The 22,874-nt window shown below is 36.5% G+C and overlaps 3 protein-coding genes across 3 annotated transcripts; 2 read left to right on the top strand and 1 right to left on the bottom strand.

The window, feature by feature from the left end:
* The first annotated feature begins 316 nt into the window (after window positions 1–316).
* On the top strand, window positions 317–4,720 carry LOC110458584 (macrophage migration inhibitory factor-like). Its single transcript, XM_021510352.1, has 3 exons — window positions 317–514; window positions 3,023–3,195; window positions 4,271–4,720. Exons 1-3 carry the CDS (start codon window positions 407–409, stop codon window positions 4,323–4,325), a joined length of 336 nt encoding a protein of 111 aa, XP_021366027.1. The 5' UTR covers window positions 317–406; the 3' UTR covers window positions 4,326–4,720.
* A 5,756-nt stretch (window positions 4,721–10,476) lies between these two features.
* On the top strand, window positions 10,477–16,996 carry LOC110458573 (D-dopachrome decarboxylase-like). The gene is made up of 3 exons (XM_021510332.1): window positions 10,477–10,732; window positions 13,547–13,719; window positions 14,740–16,996. Exons 1-3 carry the CDS (start codon window positions 10,625–10,627, stop codon window positions 14,792–14,794), a joined length of 336 nt encoding a protein of 111 aa, XP_021366007.1. The 5' UTR covers window positions 10,477–10,624; the 3' UTR covers window positions 14,795–16,996.
* A 117-nt stretch (window positions 16,997–17,113) lies between these two features.
* LOC110458580 (pantetheinase-like) lies at window positions 17,114–20,999 on the bottom strand. The gene is made up of 2 exons (XM_021510347.1): window positions 20,422–20,999; window positions 17,114–18,555 (listed from the first exon to the last, which is right to left on the bottom strand). Exons 1-2 carry the CDS (start codon window positions 20,647–20,649, stop codon window positions 17,197–17,199), a joined length of 1,587 nt encoding a protein of 528 aa, XP_021366022.1. The 5' UTR covers window positions 20,650–20,999; the 3' UTR covers window positions 17,114–17,196.
* Between the last annotated feature and the right edge of the window lie 1,875 nt (window positions 21,000–22,874).

Raw genomic sequence — 22,874 nt, 5'->3', positions numbered from 1 at the left:
CCCTTTCAAAATAAACAAATAAACAAAAAATCATAATCCGCTAATATTGTATTGAATATGGCAATTTATCATATTCATTAATTAAACACATACTCTGATTTCTTTTTATACTCATTCCCCCATCCGATGGGTGATCCGTAGTTTTTTAGCAAAAAAAAGGATTCTACGCCCCCTCTTTCAAATATCCTACAAACGCCCCGGGTTATACTTGAAATATGTTTCTCTAAATTCCTTGATATGTAATTATGTAGCATAAATCGGAGGCTAACACGAAATGTCACATCTGTTATCGTAAGTTTAAAGGTCATGGGCTATATATAGACGTGGATCGGTGCATCCTCAAGTACAGTACCACGTGGTCATCTACCCAACGCAAAGGTCTGTCGTTATACATCGTACCAGCATCATGCCGACTGTTATGTGTTACACCAACCTGGAGAAGGACCAGCTGCCCGAGGACTTCGAGCGCTGGGCAACTGCCCTCGTGGCGGAAGTGCTAGATAATCCCGCCAAGGTGCAGTAATATGTAGCCATAGCATTTGTCTTAGACTTGCACATGTCCCAATGTTCACACTTGATGAACGCAATAAATTTCGTTACATGGATAAGGTATTGAATGTTCGAATAGTTATTATAGCATTACTAGTCCGTTTTTCCCGTTAGCAGAGAACCTATATATATGTCATCACATGTGTACTATCACATCACATGTGTACTATGGTTCCCTGTCGAAAGGCTGTTCAATCCTTGCACACAATTATTTGCTTTGCTTTTTATCTCATGTTTTACGTCTGAACTTCACCAATCACAGTTTTAAATATGATGGTTCTGTTTTTGTATAACTAATTAAGTCCACCTTTCTAGCGTTATTTGTTCGGAAATTAGTTTGTTTTTGTTTGTTTCGTAAGATTGGGTATATGGTGTATGGTATTTCGATGTGCGACATGATTGCGCAATTATTTTGTGCTACATGTGAACTATAAAACTGTGCCCTATAACATACCTGTACTGTCGAAGTACAATTAGGTTTGTGATGTCTACTCTGTTGTCTCCTCATTTACTGTTTTTGTATCGTTTTTTGTATTTTGTGCTCGTGGGTAGAGCACTTGGTTTGTTAACAGCTAAGTCTAAATCAATGGGAGGCTTACCATATGCAACATTCACAAAACTGTATGAGAGTACAGTGTGGCCAGTAATTAGTTACGGTGCTACTATGGGGTACACGTACATTTAGTTGTATTGTGGCTATTCAAAATCGCGCATGTAGATTTTATCTAGGGCTTGGTCGCTATGCGCCTAACGTTCGTAGCTGCTAGCGGGGACATGGGTTGGACACCAGTTTTAGACATACATAATCTGTCGGATACTAGATTGAATAAGGCTGTATTTACATGGAGTGGGCATATAGGTGACCACCGAAATAAAAATTGGAGCTTCAGGGTAATGTCCAGACTCCGGGAGCTAGGCTTGGATAACTATAGCACAGGTCCAATTCATAGTAAAAATTTACTTAAGGACGTTAAGGTCCGTGTCCTGGAATTGTTTATTTAAAGTTGGAAAAGGGAACTTAATCGTCCCGGAGCCAAAAAATCTGCATCTGGAGGTAACAAACTACGTACGTACAGGTAAATTATAATATGTTAATAATGCCTAAATCCTATCGTAGGGCGCTAGGTAAATAAGTTAAGGTGTGGGGTTGCACCGATACGCATCGAATTAGGCGGGTATGAGAGAATACCTTTGAGTGAAAGAAATTGTTTCGCGTGTAAAAGCGTGGTAGAAACAGAGAGTCATGTTTTAATAGAATGTAACTTGTATGATGATCTTCGATCGGTTCTATTGCAGGAGGCCAGTAATATCACAAGTGAATTTTACAATATGAGTAAAGATGAAAAGTTACTTGTAATTCTAAGCAACCCTTACTTGGCGAGGTCCTGTGCCAAAACCTGTTTTAATATTCTTAAACGACGTCGCAACTTGCTCTATAATTAAGTAGAAGTGTGTCTTTTAATGTCAATTATTTTTGTATTTTTATATTGGCAATGGTATGTGGGTTCTATACAAACTGTCCTCTATGCTTATATTGGTAAAAGCCATTTGACCTCGTGTGTATGGTCTCTATATCACACACGGTATTTATCCAGTTAGTTATCTATACATCTGAGGATATTTGTTTGGCCCTGGGATGGGGGATGGGCGACATGTCGGTAGGGATTGGCCCTACCACTCTAGCTCATTTCACATCCTAGGCCCAACGTCTTACCTTACTCTAATACTGTTAAAATGCTACTTTTAACTTTTAATTTATAATTATGTACATATGTGTAATACTGTTACAGTCTAGAGTGATAGGGGAAGAGTGAGTGTCTCGTAAGTCTAATATAGTAGACTGGATGTAAGGGTGGGTGAGCAGATATATTTTAGAGATTGTTATACTTGTACCTTTTACATGTGACAGTATAATAAACTAATTTGAATTGAATTGAATCGACATAACTCCGCGATTGTCCTGGAATAGTTGTATTATGACACATTGGAAATTTTTATTTTTTAGCAGCAATATTGCAAGGCATATATATAGCATACATGCTTTACTAATTGAAACATGTTACATACATAATATGGTACACATACAGCTATGTAGACTAGATGCGTACGTGGTAGGTTGTACCGGAGTCAAACGTTCGTCCTTAACCAATGGAATCAATGTTTGCCCAGTGTTTACAATTACTTGTTATGTTTGATATGTTGTTTACTTTTATTTACTGCAATTATAAAGAGGGTGAAAAAGGAGAAAAAAACCTGCACCGAAACTTTCCCGGTGTACAGTATTTAGTTATTTAAACCACAAAGAGCACGTGGACGCTGTTTAACTTCATCACCTCCTTTCCACCTACTTATGGTTCTTCTAACCTGTTTCAATTGTACTTGTATTGCAGGGGTTCACGCACTGCTTTTTAAGGTCTTCTTTGCGCAAGTTTTGTTACATCAGAATATTGACGCTGTGATACATGTGTTTCAGTTCGTGAGTGTGATCGTTGTGCCGGGTGCCCGTATGTTACGACTAGAAGACCCCTCGCCCATGATGCTAGTACAGGTCCATGCCATTGGAGTGTTTGATAAGGAGAGAAACCCCGGTTATACACAGAAATTCAACCAAAGCTTTAGGGAAAAACTAGACCTACCCGCTAAAAGGTAGGGATGCTATAGTATAATGATTAAATATATAATATGTGTTGTGTACTGCACTGTACACATTGTATGTGTCTGTACTGTACTGATACCATTTTACTGGTGTGTAAAATGAATATATTGTAGGTGTGTGACTTCAAGGTATTACTGATCGTTTGTGTACTTAAATGTATGTAATGTATGTGTGTAATACAATGTACCATTGTACGTTTGTGTACTGAAATGTCAGAAATTATTTAATGTGTGTGTACTACAATGTATCTATCGTATGTGTGTGTACTACAATGTTATGTATATATCGTATATGTGTGTACTACAATGTTTCTATCGTATATGTGTGTGTACTACAATGTATATATCGTATGTGTGTGTACTACAATGTATCTATCGTATGTGTGTGTACTTCAATGTATCTATCGTATATGTGTGTACTACAATGTATCTATCATATATGTGTGTACTACAATGTATCTATCGTATATGTGTGTACTACAATATGTATCTATCGTATATGTGTGTGTACTACAATGTATCTATCGTATGTGTGTGTACTTCAATGTATCTATCGGATATGTGTGTACTACAATGTATATATCTTATATGTGTGTACTACAATGTATATATAGTATATTTGTGTACTACAATGTATATATCGTATGTTTGTGTGTACTACAATGTATATATCGTATGCGGGCGTGTACTACAATGTATATATCGTATATGTGTGTGAACTACAATGTATCTATCGTATATGTGTGTATTACAATGTATCTATCGTATATGTGTGTACTACAATGTATATCTCGTATATGTGTGTGTACTACAATGTATATCTCGTATGTGTGTGTGTACTACAATGTAAATATCGTATATGTGTGTGTACTACAATGTATATCTCGTATATGTGTGTGTACTACAATGTATATATCGTATGTGTGTGTACTACAATGTATATATCTTATGTGTGTGTGTACTACAATGTATATATCGTATATGTGTGTACTACTACACTACCAGTTCTATTTGTATGTAGATAAATGAATGTCTTTACTACATTGTATTCTACAATATATTTCAGAGTGATTCTACACTACTTCCACGTGGAACAGCATATGGTGGGCTATGTGGATTGACGACCTATATATAGCTGGTGTTGCATTGGAGCATTTTGATGGACCTTAACTGTCGCTGGTTGGAGTCTAGAACTGAACGAGTGTACATCAGAGCCACGTGCTACTGGACTTCTCTGAGAATGTTATTGTTTTTACTTTGTTTATAAGGAACGTGCTGAAGAATAAAACTTCCTATGTTGATTGTTTAAGAATTGAACCGTCTCTGACAGCTACTCAATACAGCACTGAAAGGACAATGGTTGATAACAATTTGATAATAAATATGACGACATTATTTTAAAATCATAAATGTTCCTTTGCCCTGTAAACTATATTTGACTTCCGTCAGAGTGATACACAGTATTGTAATAACGACATAATTAAAATGGATTTTACTCGCCCATGACATCAATTTTCGCACAGTGTTTATTTCTCCTTTCACACCGAACCGCTATGTTTATTATGATGTTTGCATATTCAACAAGAGAAGAAGAAAAATCATGAACCATTTAAAACATAATATGCAATGTATCTTAATATGAACCCTGTGTACTCAAGCAGACATGTTTTTATATCTCTTTGCTATTAAACAAACACTCGCGGATTAGAATAAATCTTATACTAATGTAAACAACTTTTAAAAATCTCCAGACTCCGGAGTACCGTGTACATGTGCATGTGGTGAGGGACATTGTTCCTGTTTATGAATATGAATTTGGATACATATCGTGAATTTTAATGGACCAACCCAAATAGTGGTTTTATGACTTTTTAATCCATATATGATGTACCAATCACTCTCCAGGATCCCTGGACAGCTCCTATACGAAAGGAGGACAAGACACTACAACAAGCAAACAAACAAGCATGCAAGAAAGTTGCTGAGAAATCATAATATTTTGGTTAGTTATGAAAATATATTGTTAGATGTTTTAACTTGCGAGAAATGTGCTCATGTGTAATTGATATGAGTTCCATTCCATACTGGTACAGATCGGTTTGTTTTAAATGGAAATACTGTTTTTCTATCCTTTGAACTCATCTTGCCCATGTTCGTAGAAACCCAGTTCCCCGTGAATGTTTAAGTTCGTGGCCGACTGGATTTGATGTACCTTTCTTTGATCAATTCTTGAATATGTACATGTGGTTGGTAGTTAATCACAAACTGACGCTGACACGTTTGAAAATTTGGCAGCAATGCGTGCGGTGACAGATTCACCGTCCTATGGTAGAAGAAAGGCGCTATATTCAGATACTCTTTCGGATACAGTACCTCGAAAACAATTCTTACAAATTATCGTTTTTTACAAAATTCATAACGCACATTTTACCTTCTATCCAACTGACCTACCCATTCTTCGCTTAGATTATTATGTATGATAATTCAAGGAACGCAAGTAATTATGCCATTCCATAAGAAAGACATGTTTTTCTTCTTTACCATTAGACTTGGTGAAAGGATGAACTTAGACACACTTAGGTAATTATTGCACCTTTAAACATTGGTAATAGAAACAGTGCCATAACTTAATTACACTGACAACACATCTGGGCCGTTCTTCTAGGACTCACCGGTGGTGCTAGAGGCCAAAAAGGCCAACAAAACGTTTGTTTGAACAGGAAAGGAAAAGTAAAAACTCCTTCAGGAGTACTGACTACTGATTAGGTTCAAATAACATCATGTGTAAAGTGTGTATATCACGAACCGTGCCTCTTCTCAAAGGATTTTTATTGTCGTGATTTCTAGAATTACAATATTAACACTTATGAGTCAAGCGAAGAGGTCCTTAGAATGGAACCTGTGCTGGAAAAGTTCATTAAGTAAATAGATCATTGTGGCTGTCATGGTTCTGTATGTTTATAGATGTTTATAGATCATTGTGTCTGTCATGGTTCTGTATGTTTATAGATCATTGGAGCTGTCATGGTTCTGTATGTTTATAGATCATTGGAGCTGTCATGGTTCTGTATGTTTATAGATTATTGTGGCTGTCATGGTTCTGTATGTTTATAGATCATTGGAGCTGTCATGGTTCTGTATGTTTATAGATAATGTGGCTGTCATGGTTTTGTATGTTTATAGATGTTTATAGATCATTGTGTCTGTCATGGTTCTGTATGTTTATAGATATTGTGGCTGTCATGGTTCTGTATGTTTATAGATCATTGTAGCTGTCATGGTTCTGTATGTTTATAGATATTGTGGCTGTCATGGTTTTGTATGTTTATAGATGTTTATAGATCATTGTGGCTGTCATGGTTCTGTATGTTTATAGATCATTGTGGCTGTCATGGTTCTGTATGTTTATAGATCATTGTGGCTGTCATGGTTCTGTATGTTTATAGATCATTGTAGCTGTCATGGTTCTGTATGTTTATAGATCATTGTAGCTGTCATGATTCTGTATGTTTATAGATCAGTGTGGCTGTCAAAGTTTAATAGGCACCATTTTCCTTTCTGCTGTATTCAACATACGATTAAAAACCCATTTATTTGTCATCCTTTTGACCTTTAGCATTTTGCTTTAGATGTCTACATCCACAAACTAGATTTTGATATAGGTGCTTCTTTCATCGTATTTCTGTCGATAACTCGACATTGTGGTTTAATCTGCTATCAGTCCCCTAGGTTAGCCGTAACCTTGTAGCTGGACTATCAGTCCCCTAGGTTAGCCGTAACCTTGTAGCTGGACTATCAGTCCCCTAGGTTAGCCGTAACCTTGTAGCTGGACTATCAATCCCCTAGGTTAGCCGTAACCTTGTAGCTGGACTATCAGTCCCCTAGGTTAGCCGTAACCTTGTAGCTGGACTATCAGTCCCCTAGGTTAGGCGTAACCTTGTAGCTGGACTTTCAGTTCCCTAGGTTAGCCGTAACATTGTAGCTGGAATTTGTTTTGGCACAGTTAACATGAGAAAAAAAATTAAATATAAATTACTAGTAGTGTCTAAAAGGTGAAATCCATGGTGTAATCAAACATATTTAGTTTAAACAATATTTTATTTACAAATATGCAGCACACAATATAAAATAATACAGAATGTAATGATAGGGATCTGGCAACAAGAGTAGGCTCTTATATTAAGCCATCTCCCAACAATGAGAAGATTGCAGTATAACACAAACAGGTTAAATAACATCAATAATTATATAAATTCAACTGATATAGCTAATTAAACAACCAATGCCGACCATTAGAAATAATAGAAGGGGGGTGGGGGGAAGGGGTGGTGATAATGAAGTGAAGTGAAATGGAAACCCATGCAGTCACCTAAAATCTACCTGTTCCAATGATATACCTATGTACCTGGTTAAAGATTTCTGTATTATCATTGCAAGACTAGTTAGGATCACCATGTAATTACTTCCTGATGTCCACGAGTACATTGTACTCCTAACTTTGCTATGGTTTCGGCTTGAATTGTGTTCCCACATTCAATGAGAAAATGAGAAGTGGTTTCAATGCAACCACATGAACACAGGCTGGTTTCTGAAACATGATTATTATATAAATGATGGTTTAATGAGCTGCATTCGAGTCGAAGCCTTGTATGAAGTACCTGGGCACGCCGTTTGCCAAAGTTATAGCAATCGGATATCTTAGACTTATTCTTATTAAGGTAACGGAGAAAAGAAGATTTAATTGGGTTATTCCAAACATGTTCCGGTATCGAATTCCATTCACGGATGGCTGTAGGAAAGAAAGAAGACATATAAATATCGGTTCTGCTGTGTGGAGGATGCATATTCAAATTTGATCTTAAATTGTAACCTTGAGTGGAGCCAGTCAATGGGGGTAGGTGATTTCGTAAATAAGGGGGAGCAAGTCCATGGACTATATTGTGTATAGCTTGCATCCTTTGTTTATATCTCCTGTAGGACATTGGTTCCCATTGGGCTTCATTTGCAAGGGATTGTGAAGACTCGGACTTGGTTGCACCTGTCACAGTACGAGCTGCTTCAGTTTGTAACTTTCCTAGATCAATAATCTGCTGTTGATTGCAGTTCCCACACACACTATCCGCATATTCCAGGATAGGCCTAATAAAGGTAAAGAACATAGTTTCTAAAGATTTTCGATCTAGTTGGAATTTCAGTTTCCTCAATATATCAATTCTCTTCCATGCTTCCAAGTATGTTGTTAATATGTAAATGCCAAGAGCAGCTCTCTTCAATGGTTATCCCAAGATGTATGTGACTACTGACTTGTACTATTTGTGTATTATTCATCAAAAATGGAGGATGATCGACTTGAGGACGTTTCCTAGATAGAATCATACTTTTAGTTGGGCTGAAGTTTACCAACCATTGCTGTGCCCAGGTACATATAGTAGCCAAGTCGGAATTCAGTAACTCTGCTGAGCGAGTCGGATTTTCAACTATGTTGTAAAGTGAAGTATCGTCTGCAGATAAACGAATACTAGCATTTATAATATTAACGATATTATTAATATAAATAATAAACAGAAGATACCCTAGTATTGAGCCTTGTGGCACGCCTGCGTCCATCGAGATAGCTCACAAACAAAGATAATAACGTACCAGAAATACCATTTTGCTTAAGTTTTGTGCATTAAACCCCTGTTCTACACTCTATCAAACGCTTTACTACTGTCGCAAAACACCAACCGAACCTCCTTGCCACTATCAACCGCTTGGACAAAAGTATTTTCAATATCGGTTAATTGAAATATAGAGGAATCTTTTGGGGTAAAACCAGATTGAAAAGGTGTAATACAGTCATTTTCCCTAAGAAAGTTATAAACATATTTAAAGATACATTTTTCAAAAACTTTTGCTATACAACTTAAAAGAGAAATCGGCCTATAATTTGTTACTAGAGATTTCTCTTCCTTCTTGTAAACTGGAATTACATTTGCAGTTTTCCAAACTTCATGGAACCTATGAAGAGATAGAGATGAATTAAACAAGTTTGATAATGGTATAGCCGGTTCTGCGCTAGCCTCTTTTAGAAGTCCAGGATTTACTAAGTCAGGACCACAGGTTTTATTGGTATTGATAAGTTTCAGGGCATCTTCAACATCAGTAGGTAAAATATGTATATTATCTAGCAAAGTTCCAGGTAATTGATTTGGAGGAATTGTCATATGTTGATCATCGATAGTCGCTTGGTCACAGAAGAAACTGTTGAAGGCTTACGCCTTTTCACTGGCAGTAAAACTCTTGGTGTTGTTATGACAGATTGGAGGATACTGACAGTCAGAAGTTTGTTTGATGAATTGCTTTGCCTTTTGCCTAGAGTCCCGGGGGATTATGTTTCTATTATTGTTAAATTCATCTCCAATTTGGTCATGTATGAGAATTTAGCTTTTCTAATGAGCAAAGTTACTTCGTTTCTCTTGTGCCTGAATTCAGCCCACCGATCCGTACTGTTGGAAGACTTGGCTAATTTGTGTAACCGATTTCTAACTATTATTTGTTTTTTAATTTCATTATGCATCCAGGGTTTATCGCTAGAACGTATAGTTACAGTCTTATTTGGAATATGTGATTCGGCAGCGCATATGATAGTTCTAGTAAGTTTGTTAACTTGCTCATCTACAGATAGATCGTTCATGTCCCAATCACCGTCAATAATAGCCTGTCAGTAATGTATATAGTTGTCTTCATCATATTTCCAGATATTTTAGAAGGTACCAACATGTAGAGGACCTTTGATATGGTTGATTTCAATCCAAAACATATTTGCCCTATGATAGTAGACCATGTGTTGTATTGCTCTCGGCCCGTTAATATGTGATATTGCGCAGTCACATGAACCTTTATCCGTGCAATATAACGGTTTTGTATTTCCAGCAATTTGTAATGTTTCATTTGTACTGTTTTCGTAATCACATTGTCTCTAATGACCACAGACAACATACATACATACATATAAATAGAGCCCAGCACAGTTAAGTTTAATCATTATATTGGGTACACAGAGTATTATGTAATGGGGAATAATTTAGGACACGTTCAGTGTACATGTCACCTTGTTTACTTCAACTAAACATGTGGTGCCATATAAATCAATACTCATGTTTTTAACTATAACACCAGGATTTTACATTCCTGGGAGGCTTTCTTCACAAAACATGAATATATTTTACGCGGCGTGTTATTACTTATTAGGCGACTACCTACTCGGTCAACCTAGATTAATCTATACCTATCTCTACCTGGCTGGCCTACTGTAAGTACACAGTCCTATTTATACACAGGCGCATACTATTGTTACCATTACACATGTAAGCTATCCAGGGACACACGACTGCACATATCACCACCCCACAGCAAGCTAGCACCTACAGCAGTAAACATGCCGTTCATCATGTGCTATACCAACCTCTCAAAGGACAAGTTACCAGATGGCTTTGTAAAATGGATCTCTGAGCTAGTCAGTGACGTACTGACCAAACCAATGGAGGTAGTGTATGTCGATAGAGTCTGTAACCTGTAGTCAATGTCATTATGTCTATATACTTACATGTGTGTATACACTGTCACACCGATTAAGGTCACGTGTATATGTGTCTAAGGTGTTAAATTGAAGTAAGCAAATTGGTTAATCTAACTATTCAGCTTTTCAGCACGGGGAACCTAATAGTCTACTTCAAATGAATTTTTTTATGTCGACCTACAAATCCCGATCCATTTAGTATTATTCTATATATGTATACAATGATGTGTCTTTATACAGACATTTTTAGTTAAATAAAAGGTACTATTTAGATCATTTTAAGTATATGAATAAGTAATATCTGATATAGTATTTATCTAAAGAGTACACAGGAGGAGAGAACATCTCTGTATGTATAAACTGATGATAAGGCCCGACATAAAATGATAAAACAAATACCTTGTGCATTGTAGTTAACTCTAGTGCACATGGATGTGATGTCAAGTGCACCAGCTTGTTAACTCTAGTGCACATGGATGTGATGTCAAGTGTACCAGCTTGTTAACTCTAGTGCACATGGATGTGAAGTCAAGTGCACCAGCTTGTTAACTCCAGTGCACTAGACTGCCAAGTTAGTTTAGTACCAACTGTATGCCTATAATGATGTTGTCTTTTTGTATAAAAAATATTAAGTTTTCAAAACATCTGCAAACTATTATTTCAGTGAGTTGTTAGAACGAGAAAAGAAGAAATCTGACTACCAAATGACTGACTGGATTTCTGAACAACCACATCCGTGGTAGCTAGACTAACGACACTCTAATCTATTTAATCGATCTTTTAGTATAAGAAGGAGGTTCGTGTTGTATATGACGTATCATTAAAGTTTACATTATACGCTTTTAAACATCTAGTAAGTCGACACCTGGTGGGTGTACATGTACACTACACTATATCTAAGTAGGGAGGGCATCTTCATTATACTTGTATATTTATTCACATTGCTCCCGTGTACTGATATGTCGCCTGCAGGAGCGAGTAAACGGGACGATGTGAAGATTTGATTTTGATCAGATTGATATTTATGATTGACCTTAGTGTAAATAAGATGCGTGACACGATTGATTGATATTCAATATTAACTCGAGTCTAGATTCATACACGCAAATACAAACGGAAACACAATATCATGGTTATTCACGAGCGTCATGGTATTTGCTTGTGACCCAGAAAAATAGACCTTGACCCAGTTAAAAACACACAACTGGAGGTGAATCGTTGTTTGAATATTCTGTAAATTATCAACACATAGTTTTAGCTATTAACTGGGACATTATTTGATTCATATATGCACTTTACTGTCAACATAAACTACACAGGATATGTATTCTAAGTGTATTATATAATACTATCTTATTTAATCTAGATGAATAAACGAAAGATATAAGTGATAGTACATTGTCACATATAAACCAGAGGGGGGATAGATGATCCTTATTGTCAAGAATAAACCAGAGGGGGATAGATGATCCTTATTGTCAAGAATAAACCAGAGGGGGGATAGATGATCCTTATTGTCAAGAATAAACCAGAGGGGGGATAGATGATCCTTATTGTCAAGAATAAACCAGAGGGGGGATAGATGATCCTTATTGTCAAGAATAAACCAGAGGGGGGATAGATGATCCTTATTGTCAAGAATAAACCAGAGGGGGGATAGATGATCCTTATTGTCAAGAATAAACCAGAGGGGGGATAGATGATCCTTATTGTCAAGAATAAACCAGAGGGGGATAGATGATCCTTATTGTCAAGAATAAACCAGAGGGGGGATAGATGATCCTTATTGTCAAGAATAAACCAGAGGGGGGATAGATGATCCTTTAAGTTTCTGGCTTTAAAATTCCTATTTTTCAAGGATAAAACTTTATATCTTGAATGTTAAATGAAAGTATCGAGGAATTGCCTTGATCGCCCTTGTTTTATTACCATTGTGTTACTCCTCGTGTGAATACACAGATAGGTAAGACGTTGAGTTATACTCATCACGAATAAGATAAAGATCACCCTCTGTGTTTCTTTTCTTGTGAACGGTTAGATACGCAACATAATTTATTTTCATATACGTTTGCACGATTTTTGTGCCTGTTTGGTTGATACAACTTCATGTACGTGAATAAGCAGTATGACCGCAAGTAACAGGACATGGGTAAGTTCGACACTTACTGTAGATAACGGTTAACTGACAGACACGTGTTTGGGTCGCGGTGGCTGAGTGGTTATGGTGTCTGACTGTACACGTCTTGATAGCCCTCCACCACTGGGACGCGGGTTCGAAGCCTACGCTGAGCAGTCGCCAGGAACTGGTCGCAGGTCGGCGGTTTTTGTCCGGGAATTCCGTTTTTCACCCACCACAAACCTAGCACGTCCTTTAATTACCACAGCTGTTAATTTGACGTAAAACACAAACAAACTTACATGTGTCATACTTTTATGAGTGTAGAATTTATAAATATACTGTTGTATTAATAACTATCGTATGATTAAAGGAACCAGCAGTGTAAAAAGTTCTTAAACGTAGGCGCAGTAACATAACACTACTTGTGGACAAAACCTGTTGCCAAAGGTCACAGTTCAGCTGGACCTTCGACCAGTTATATCCACAAAGGATCAGTTGCAGTGGAATATCACATGATCCTATTCATCTCATAGCACCAGCTATTGCAATGGAAAATAATACATATTATGACAATGGATGTTATGACAATGAATGTTATGACAATGGATGTTATGACACTGGATGTTATACAATGGATGTAATGACAATGGTTATTTTTGCAGAGGATTACCACCACGGTATCGACGGATTTAGAGATGATGAGAATGGGTAGCTCAGACCCAACAATGTTGATCCAAATACATTCTATCGGCGTGTTCGACGCCGATCGTAACCCTGGCTACACAGAGAAACTCAACAAAGCCATCCACGAGAAACTCGAACTACCAGCTAACAGGTCAGTGTTTATAAAATCCTTCCACTTTTGTCTCTTAGTTTTTGAACGTGAAAACAAACGATTTTGCTAGTCATTCATTCCACTTGCAAGGAAAAGTTTAAAATGAATTTAAAGCAAATTTACTTTTTCTCTTGTATTTCACCGTATGCTAATATTTTGTGAATTATACGAATGACAGAACCTTCCCTTTGGTGTTCATTTTCTTTAGATGAAATGTACATGAGCTGTAGATGAATTTTACATTTAATTACCTCTATACTGCGGTGCTAAGATGACACATCCCATAATTCCTTACACTTCTCTCAAATTATTGATGCAGACTAGAGCAATTACCTGCCCTAATACCATTTCTCTCTGGTAGCTACGTTTTATTATACTTCCGAAGCACAGCCTGGCGGAGAAAAGAAAACACACTTTTAGTTTTTGTTGTTTTTTACATATGTTTCGGAACACTTTAGACATGGGTTTTTCATTCCTTTGACCTGAAGTATCTCTGATGATTCCTAAATAGAGGAAATGACCATACGGTGCAACACAATGTTTACTTTGTTTGATTTTCTGCAGATACAAGCAAATTATCAAATAAGTGCTTTGTGTCTTCGTGTTTCCAGTAAATATTTCAAGAATCAAAATCCTCGCGAAAATGCAATTATGTCACCAGAAGAACAATCAGTGATGTATAACAATGTTTATTTTTAATTGAAAACGTTCGCCAATGTTTGGCCTAATGATACATTAAAATATGAAGCTTTGGCAATGATTATTATAATAGTTACCAATGGAAATGATTCAAATAATCAATTACTAGTTGGAATAATTCATAGAATTGATGAACATATGGTTGGATGAGGTGTACAGCTATTTATCTGTTGGAATGACATAAAGAACTAATAGATTTGAGGATAATTTATAAAACGTAATGCTGTTTTACAATTACTATTATCATAAATAATGTATGAGGTTTTATTTTCATGATGAATCAAACAGATTTTATTATATATGTTTTTGTTTTTGTTACAGGGTCGCCCTCCAATATCTTCCAGTTGATAAGGTTATGGTAGGCAACGTTCCGTAGTGGACGTAGACTTAAAAACTGGAGAGAAAACAGACATTTCAATGACGGTCAGAGATAATTAATCAAATAAAAACCAAAATATATTCAGATCAATACATGTGTACCTCAGTGGGAAACGGGAGGCATCGTGTTGATTGTTTTTCGTAGCTAAAATATGATGTGCTGGCAGAAGAGAGGAACGTTTTAGTTTAAACCAGTCAGGCGTAGGTGATTGAACAGCCATATCCACTCTGTGATGCAACTATGCGATAAACATTCATTAGACACAACCATGATTTGTTTTTTAATATGTTACATTTGTATGAAAGACAATAACCTTCTTCAGACGTATAATGTGGTAAGATAATTTGTGACCACGTAAGCCAGCTGATATACCTACACACCTGTGTCCCAACAGCGCTTCATTAGGTCAAGTCCTCTCAAACAGAGATATCTCGTCCTTACAGTGTAGGTGTGTACAGACCATCTTTACACACGTATCGTTTGAAATAGGTAATCGACTATCCTTGTAAAGTTGTGAACGGCAAAACAACTTATGGTAATACATAATCAATTTTCATGCGATATCTTATTCTCATTCTAAAAGTGTATAAATAGTATCGAGTTTATTAATCAAATTATTTATTTTTTGTTTCAATGATGGTAAAAGCTTCTATAGGAAAACCTTATCACAAAAGAAACACTTTAATCGGGAGTAAAAGTTGATACGTAAGAACAACGACAGAAATTGACGGCAGATCAAAACAGAAAGAAAAAATATGAACCTGAATAAACCACGGGCTCAGTGTATATTTACGTCACACGTATATGTCATATGTCACACCGTCAAATTTAGTGGTTTTGTCATTAATGAAATATCTATAAACAATTGTAAAGAAAAAGTCCTTTGTTAATTTGAATCATACGAGCTGATACTGGGTTTTTTATCACAGTTTTGACATCTTCACTGTCTTCTTTTGGCTTTATCTATATTACCAACAAACCTTTAACCTATCACCAACAAACCTTTAACCTATCACCAACAAACCTTTAACATATCACCAATAAACCTTTAACATATCACCAACAAACCTTTAACATATCACCAACAAACACGTAATGCATTACAAAGTGATCATTTTGGATTAAAAGACATTATAATCATGTCTTAGAAAGTTTGCGATTGGAAATTCCCCGAATCTAACAGGAAACACCATTACAGGAACAGGGTTACCCTATGTGGTGCAAGAGAACCATATCCTTTCAAGGTAGATGGTTTCGGCTCTGGGTTTCATCCAAATGGATTAATACGGCATTACTTTTGATTTTATCTCTCCTCAGTTAAAACTGTTGTCTTTTCATTTCAAAATTATTTTTATTGTTTCAATTAACAATAGGATTGGGCACAGGCATTGCCTATACAAGTCCTTTCCATATAGAAAAGACATACATTTCAACCATATACTACGTATAAATAGAAGATGTAATATATTCAGATAGGTAGATACAATGTAGGGTAGGCTGAACTAATAAGCCAATTTTATATACATTGTACAGAACACAGAGATTAACAGTCTAATTAGAACACCCCATATTATAACAGCGTAGATATAGTGCTTGGTTAGGGCACTTCAAAGTCACTATCGTCTTTTGCGTTCCTATTTGGCCTAATGTGTACGCGCTGTAGTAGTATTTCATGTTAAGGTTTATTCACAGTTCACAAAAACTTCCTTTCATATCTTGTCCGGTATATATTAACAAGAAGGCATTATCAGGGATTTCTTGTAACCTAAAAAAATAACATTTGGGTGTGCTTATATTTGATATTTGTAACATTTCCATTCATATGGAATAGAGGGTAAGTGTGCAATAATAAAAGCATTACACAATTCAAAATACATCGTAAATTTTGGTTTAGCTAACTATAATTACATATAGGTAGAATTAAAAACTCAATGGTGATGCTATTATGTATCAACTGATATAGGTCGTTAAAGTATTTGTTTGCATTACAACTGTAAATCAATTTGACGTTTTTGACATTCACTTTGATTTGGAAATGAGGTTAGCCTGCAATGCTTTAAGCAACACACGTACATTTTGGTTTAGATAACTATGATTACATATAGATAGAATAAACAACTCAAGAGTGATGATATTATGTATAAACTGATATAGGTTGTTACAGTATTTGTTTGCATTGCAACTGTAAATAAATTGTTAACGAGATTAACTGTTCCTTGTTTTCTATTTAAGCGAGGCTTCCTGATGCCATAGTTTTCATTACATGTATAACCAACCTGCTGATTTGATACAAACAAACAGAAATCGTTTTACTGAAACTCTTTATTGCAAGAAACACACTGATAAACGATCTATTGCAGAGATATTTTAATAGAAGCAATGCCGGTATGGATGAACGTTCAATTGTTTTGACGAGAAACTTCGGCCTCATCGTGCCCATTGGTATCCATCTTGGTGTAGACTCTGCCAAACAAACCAGCAGACACTACAGGATCCAGAAACCCCGTGTCCACAGACAGGACAGACGGGGTGTAAGTCCATGTGTGGTGGAGTGGGACGGCCAAAGAACCGTTCTGATAGGTGAGGACCTCAGGGAACACGTACGGGCTGGAGAAATTTCCTGATATTCTCATATTCCGAAAGTGTGTTTTCGCCTCAGTCGTTGCTCTCCCGCATGATGACTTGGTTAGCCCCTGGCACCTAAGGAGCGTACATACCTGCATGTAGTAAGATCCCTGGTACGTGTGTAGTCCGTCAAACGCCCCAAATGCATAAACGTCTCCGATGACCATATCTCGATCGTAGTCAAGGTAACAACAAAGAACGTTGTTACAGACGCTAAGCGAACCAGCAGAAACGTCATCCAAAAGTTTGAAGGTGAAAAGGTCGTGGAAGACAAAGGATGAGAATGTGGACGCTGCTCGCTTTCCAATGTAAATTGTATTGTCTTGAGGTGGTAAAAGAACCATTGGAATATGCTGCCATTGTATCGTTGATGACGCGTCTTTGTCAGATGTAAGTGGAAGAGTGCCAGGGGTCTCAGATCTAATCACAGGTACATCTGATATGAGAAGCTGCCCCATTTGTTGTCTGTCGTTGTAGTAGTAAGTCAGGACCCCATCAGGGGTGTAAATACCACTTCCATGGAACCGCATCAGTGGCCAATTTATGTTGGCGGAAAGGAAGTTGAGGCCCATACCTCTTGCGAAGGCAGAGTGGAACTGAACGGCCCCCAACAGAGGTAGTGCGTCCATCCAGGCAGTTGGAAATACGATGTTTTTGACACCAAGATTAATCAGGTCAATTGCAGGGTCATGGAAAATGATATCAAAACAGGTAAAGATGCCAAATAATCCGAAAGGTGTGTTGAATGTCACAACTTCGGTGACTGGCGGAAAGTCAAACTGGTACTCGAAGAAGAGATTTACCTTGTGGTATTTGGCTATTAGGGTACCGTCTGTATTGTACACTACGTCGGTGTTGAACTGGAAATGACCGTCGCTAGGGCAACTGGGATGTGTATCTTTAGAACAAGGTTGTTTATCGCCGAAGTTTGCTACGAGGAACATCGAGTTGTTTTTTGCCAGGCAACTTAGGAAACGCTGTACGTCTGTGTTAGGGTATCGATTCGGTTCTGAGCATGCGCTCCATGACTCGTTCTTTGGGTCTGGGATATACTCAAGATAGGCGGTCAATGCTTTCCTGGTGAATCCCATACCGTAAATTCCATCTTCCGGAAAAACCATGATATCCACACCCTGATAATAAAACAAAATATTTATTATTAAAACTTGCACAGTGATAAGACAGCAATAGTGTTTGATGTCAAATGTTATTTAACATTGCGAATCCGGCTTGTTTGTGTCACATTGACTTAACGCAACTTACCACGAAATAGATAATTTTATACTCGTTTTTGTTTTTAGAAAAGTAAAAAACAACGTGTTTGTTTATTGGTATGGGGGAGAGGGGAATCCAGAACTGACACTTGCCAGGTTTTTGAGCCCAAATTCTGCACCAAAGGTAATTATTTTCCTATACCAATGCCAACACCGTTTATCTCCCACCTCCTATCCGGAAACTGTGTAAAATCGGTAGTAATATTGAATAAACGAAATGTTTACGTTTGAAGCTGGTGCATGTTGCGTAATCTCTCACACGTGGTGTTTGATAAAATAGAACATATACATAATATTATAGCAGATACAGTAGATAACCCTCCTATTAACGAAGAACGCAACTATTGGATAAGAGAATAGACAAAGATGGGATTCCAGATGTTTGACTTTAAATAAAGCTCCACAACATGTTGGTTTCACAATTGTTCATTTCCATGGGCCGATATCTGATGCTTTTCCTCCGCTTACTGAAATAACTACAGTATTTGATTCCGTGACATATTATTTAAGGAATGGAACGGTTCGTTGTAAAATATAACCAGAAACCCAATGTTGCTATGACCTCTTAAAATTTGAAGAAAAAAAAATACATTTCATTCCATGTCTTTATTTTTTTCTATTGCCTTTAACTTATCGTTGCAAGTACGATGACAATTCAACTGTTTTACTTTATTCTTTCATGGGGGGAAACGCAGTATAGAAAACGGCATATTTTCGCGGGGAAATGTGAAATTTCAATCTGAGGTACAAGCATAAGAAAAGTAGAGTTATTCAATTTTCAAAACACAATTTGTAGAATATTGCAAGTAACATGTTGTTATCATTTTTTTTATTCAATAACCAATATAATCTTTAAAATGGATGCAATAACGTTTAATGTAACAAAGTTAACAAACTACACCTGTACACCATACGGCCTGGCCATGTATCAGTTTGAGATGTGGTGAGGTCATCTGTGTCATGCAAAAAGTATTGTCATTTTCGTCAATAAGCCCAAGTAAACAAAATGTATCATAAAAAGCCTTAGGAATAAAATGCATCTTGTAATATTTACGATGTTATGTAACACAGATCCATTCAAACCTAGTCAATGATGCGTGACACATGTAGAGCGCATCTTGGCAAATGTCGCAAATAAGTTCAAACCATTAGTAATGTTTAATAAAAAAAATACGTTTCAACCCTTATACTTACGATCAAACAGCAAACAAAATATTATATTCACGTTCTTTGTGATATTATGCGATTCAAAGTTCTTTTAAAACAAACTGTTTTACCAATTGATCGTTATTTCTATGGTTACCAGTGTGTTTTACCAGTTGATTGTAATTTCCATGATTTTCAGTACCGTCAGACGGCTAAAGTGAATCGGAAACCATTCGAAAATCACCGTCATCATTGTAATTTGATTGGTCCCGATTACTCAAGTTCTTTGACAGAAAGACCTGAACAGTTTCCGATTGCAAAGCAGTTGGATTTTATCTAAGCTAGGAGAGTATAAAGGAAATGTGAATATTATACACAATGTTAACGTTACGGGGTCAATTTTAGTGTATTATTTCATTTTTCTTGAATTGGAACGGATCTACTAGTAATACACATTTGTCATATATTTCGTATTCTGTCTAATAGGAATAATTTACAGTAAAAATATAACCTGAACATGAAGGGAAATACAGTTATAGACGAGAAACACATTACTAAGTTGCTGTGTTAAACTCTTACCTGGCGTGCGGCTATTTCCGCCTGATTTCGGTATATGTCCAGGTTCCTCATCATGTGTCGAAGAGCCGTCGCCCTGGAAACGGATGCATTCTCGTGCCGGACGTCAGAAAGAATGACGGCATGCTCATACACCGCCGCCTTGAACGTGGCTCTTTCTCGGTCCTCGGCATGGCAACATACGGCAAAAATCAAGACAATTCGTATACTGATGACTGCAAACCCCGCCATTCCTATGTTCCTAGACTAGTAGTGATCTAGATCGTTATCTGTCCGGCTACGACTGATGTGAGGTAGCGTTTTTGTTATTTATATACCCAATAGAAATTGTATTTTTATGTTTGATTCATCGGATCAAAGTCGAGTATTTTACTAGAAATTGCTTCCTTGGCATTTCCAGGTGCCTTAAAGTAGTGGTGATGACGAAATACGGTCAGGGTACAAAGTTCGAAGTCCAAACGATTAGTTAGTCCCAATTATTGACCTAAGCAACAACTCTTATAAGTTGGCCAGGTAAACCAGTGGATTGGAGTAAAGGAAATGCCGCTATCCTACAGGTATATACACGCTACATCACACACAATAAACTGCAAGTAACATTGTAATCACTTTAGAAATGCTAAAGAGTCTGAATTGTTTTCGACTTATAAACAATATAATTAAGATCAAAATAAATAATAGATGTGTTTCCTGTTTCATCTTCACAAAGCATAGTGAAGATTTATGTAAAGTAGGAAGAATATCTTTTTTTTTCACGGGCGAGTAAATTTTGTCTTATCTGTGTCCTATGTTATGAATCTCACTCACGGGTATATAATTTGATAGAGAGTTATGAATCTCACTCACGGGTATATAATTTGATATAGAGTTATAAATCTCACTCACGGTTATATAATTTGATAGAGAGTTATGAATCTCACTCACGGGTATATAATTTGATAGAGAGTTATTCATCTCACTCACGGGTATATAATTTGATAGAGAGTTATTCATCTCACTCACGGGTATATAATTTGATAGAGAGTTATAAATCTCACTCACGGGTATATAATTTGATATAGAGTTATTCATCTCACTCACGGGTATATAATTTGATAGAGAGTTATTCATCTCACTCACGGGTATATAATTTGATAGAGAGAGTTATACATCTCACTCACGGGTATATAATTTGATAGAGAGTTATACATCTCACTCACAGGTATATAATTTGATAGAGAGTTATACATCTCACGCACGGGTATATAATTTGATAGAGAGAGTTATACATCTCACTCACGGGTATAAGGTTTGATATAGAGTTATACATCTAACTCACGGGTATATAATTTGATAGAGTTATACATCTCACTCACAGGTATGTAATTTGATAGAGAGTTATACACCTCACTCACGGGTATATAATTTCATAGAGAGAGTTATACATCTCACTCCCGGGTATATAATATGATATAGAGTTATACATCTCATTCACGGGTATATAATTTGATATAGATTTATACATCTCACTCAAGGGTATAAAGTTTGATATAAAGTTATAATCTCACTCACGGGTATAAAGTTAGATATAGAGTTATACATCTCATTCACGGGTATATGATTTTATAGAGAGTTATGAATCTCACTCACGTGTATATAATTTGATAGAGAGTTCTACATCTCACTCACGGGTATATAATTCGATAGAGAGTTATACATCTCACTCCCGGGTATATAATTTGATATAGATTTATACATCTCACTCAAGGGTATAAAGTTTGATATAAAGTTATAATCTCACTCACGGGTATAAAGTTTGATATAGAGGGTATATAATTTGATAGAGAGAGCTATACATCTCACTCACGGGTATGTAATTTGATAGAGAGTTATACATCGCACTCACGGGTATATAATTTGATATAGATTTATACATCTCACTCAAGGGTATAAAGTTTGATATAAAGTTATAATCTCACTCACGGGTATAAAGTTTGATAGAGAGTTATACATCGCACTCACGGGTATATAATTTGATATAGAGATATACATCTCACTCAAGGGTATAAAGTTTGATATCGAGTTATAATCTCACTCACGGGTATAAAGTTAGATATAGAGTTATACATCTCACTTACGGGTATATAATTTAATAGAGAGTTATACATCTCACGCACGGGTATATAATTTGATAGAAAGTTATACATCTCACTCACGGTTATATAATTTGATAGAGAGTTATTCATCTCACTCACGGGTATATAACTTGATAGAGAGTTATGAATCTCACTCACGGGCATATAATTTGATAGAGGGTTATACATCTCACTCACAGGAATATAATTTGATAGAGAGTTATTCATCTCACTCACGGGTATATAGTTTGATAGAGAGTTATACATCTCACTCCCGGGTATATAATTTGATATAGAGTTATACATCTCACTCAAGGGTATAAAGTTTGATATAGAGTTATA

Source organism: Mizuhopecten yessoensis, unplaced genomic scaffold (genome assembly GCF_002113885.1).
Source record: "Mizuhopecten yessoensis strain PY_sf001 unplaced genomic scaffold, ASM211388v2 scaffold9651, whole genome shotgun sequence".
NCBI classification, from domain to species: Eukaryota; Metazoa; Mollusca; class Bivalvia; order Pectinida; family Pectinidae; genus Mizuhopecten; species Mizuhopecten yessoensis.
The sequence above is the reverse complement of the archived record's forward strand: the minus strand, read 5'-3'. Positions and strand labels throughout refer to the sequence as shown.

Excerpts from the sequence above, each read along its gene's own strand:
- LOC110458584 (XM_021510352.1), top strand. The coding sequence starts at position 407 with ATGCCGACTGTTATGTGTTACACCAACCTGGAGAAGGACCAGCTGCCC. Across the intron at positions 515-3,022 it reads TGCTAGATAATCCCGCCAAG|TTCGTGAGTGTGATCGTTGT; the intron begins GTGCAGTAATAT and ends CATGTGTTTCAG. Across the intron at positions 3,196-4,270 it reads CTAGACCTACCCGCTAAAAG|AGTGATTCTACACTACTTCC; the intron begins GTAGGGATGCTA and ends AATATATTTCAG.
- LOC110458573 (XM_021510332.1), top strand. The coding sequence starts at position 10,625 with ATGCCGTTCATCATGTGCTATACCAACCTCTCAAAGGACAAGTTACCA. Across the intron at positions 10,733-13,546 it reads TACTGACCAAACCAATGGAG|AGGATTACCACCACGGTATC; the intron begins GTAGTGTATGTC and ends TTATTTTTGCAG. Across the intron at positions 13,720-14,739 it reads CTCGAACTACCAGCTAACAG|GGTCGCCCTCCAATATCTTC; the intron begins GTCAGTGTTTAT and ends TTTTTGTTACAG.
- LOC110458580 (XM_021510347.1), bottom strand. The coding sequence starts at position 20,649 with ATGGCGGGGTTTGCAGTCATCAGTATACGAATTGTCTTGATTTTTGCC. Across the intron at positions 18,556-20,421 it reads CGGAAATAGCCGCACGCCAG|GGTGTGGATATCATGGTTTT; the intron begins GTAAGAGTTTAA and ends TTTTATTATCAG.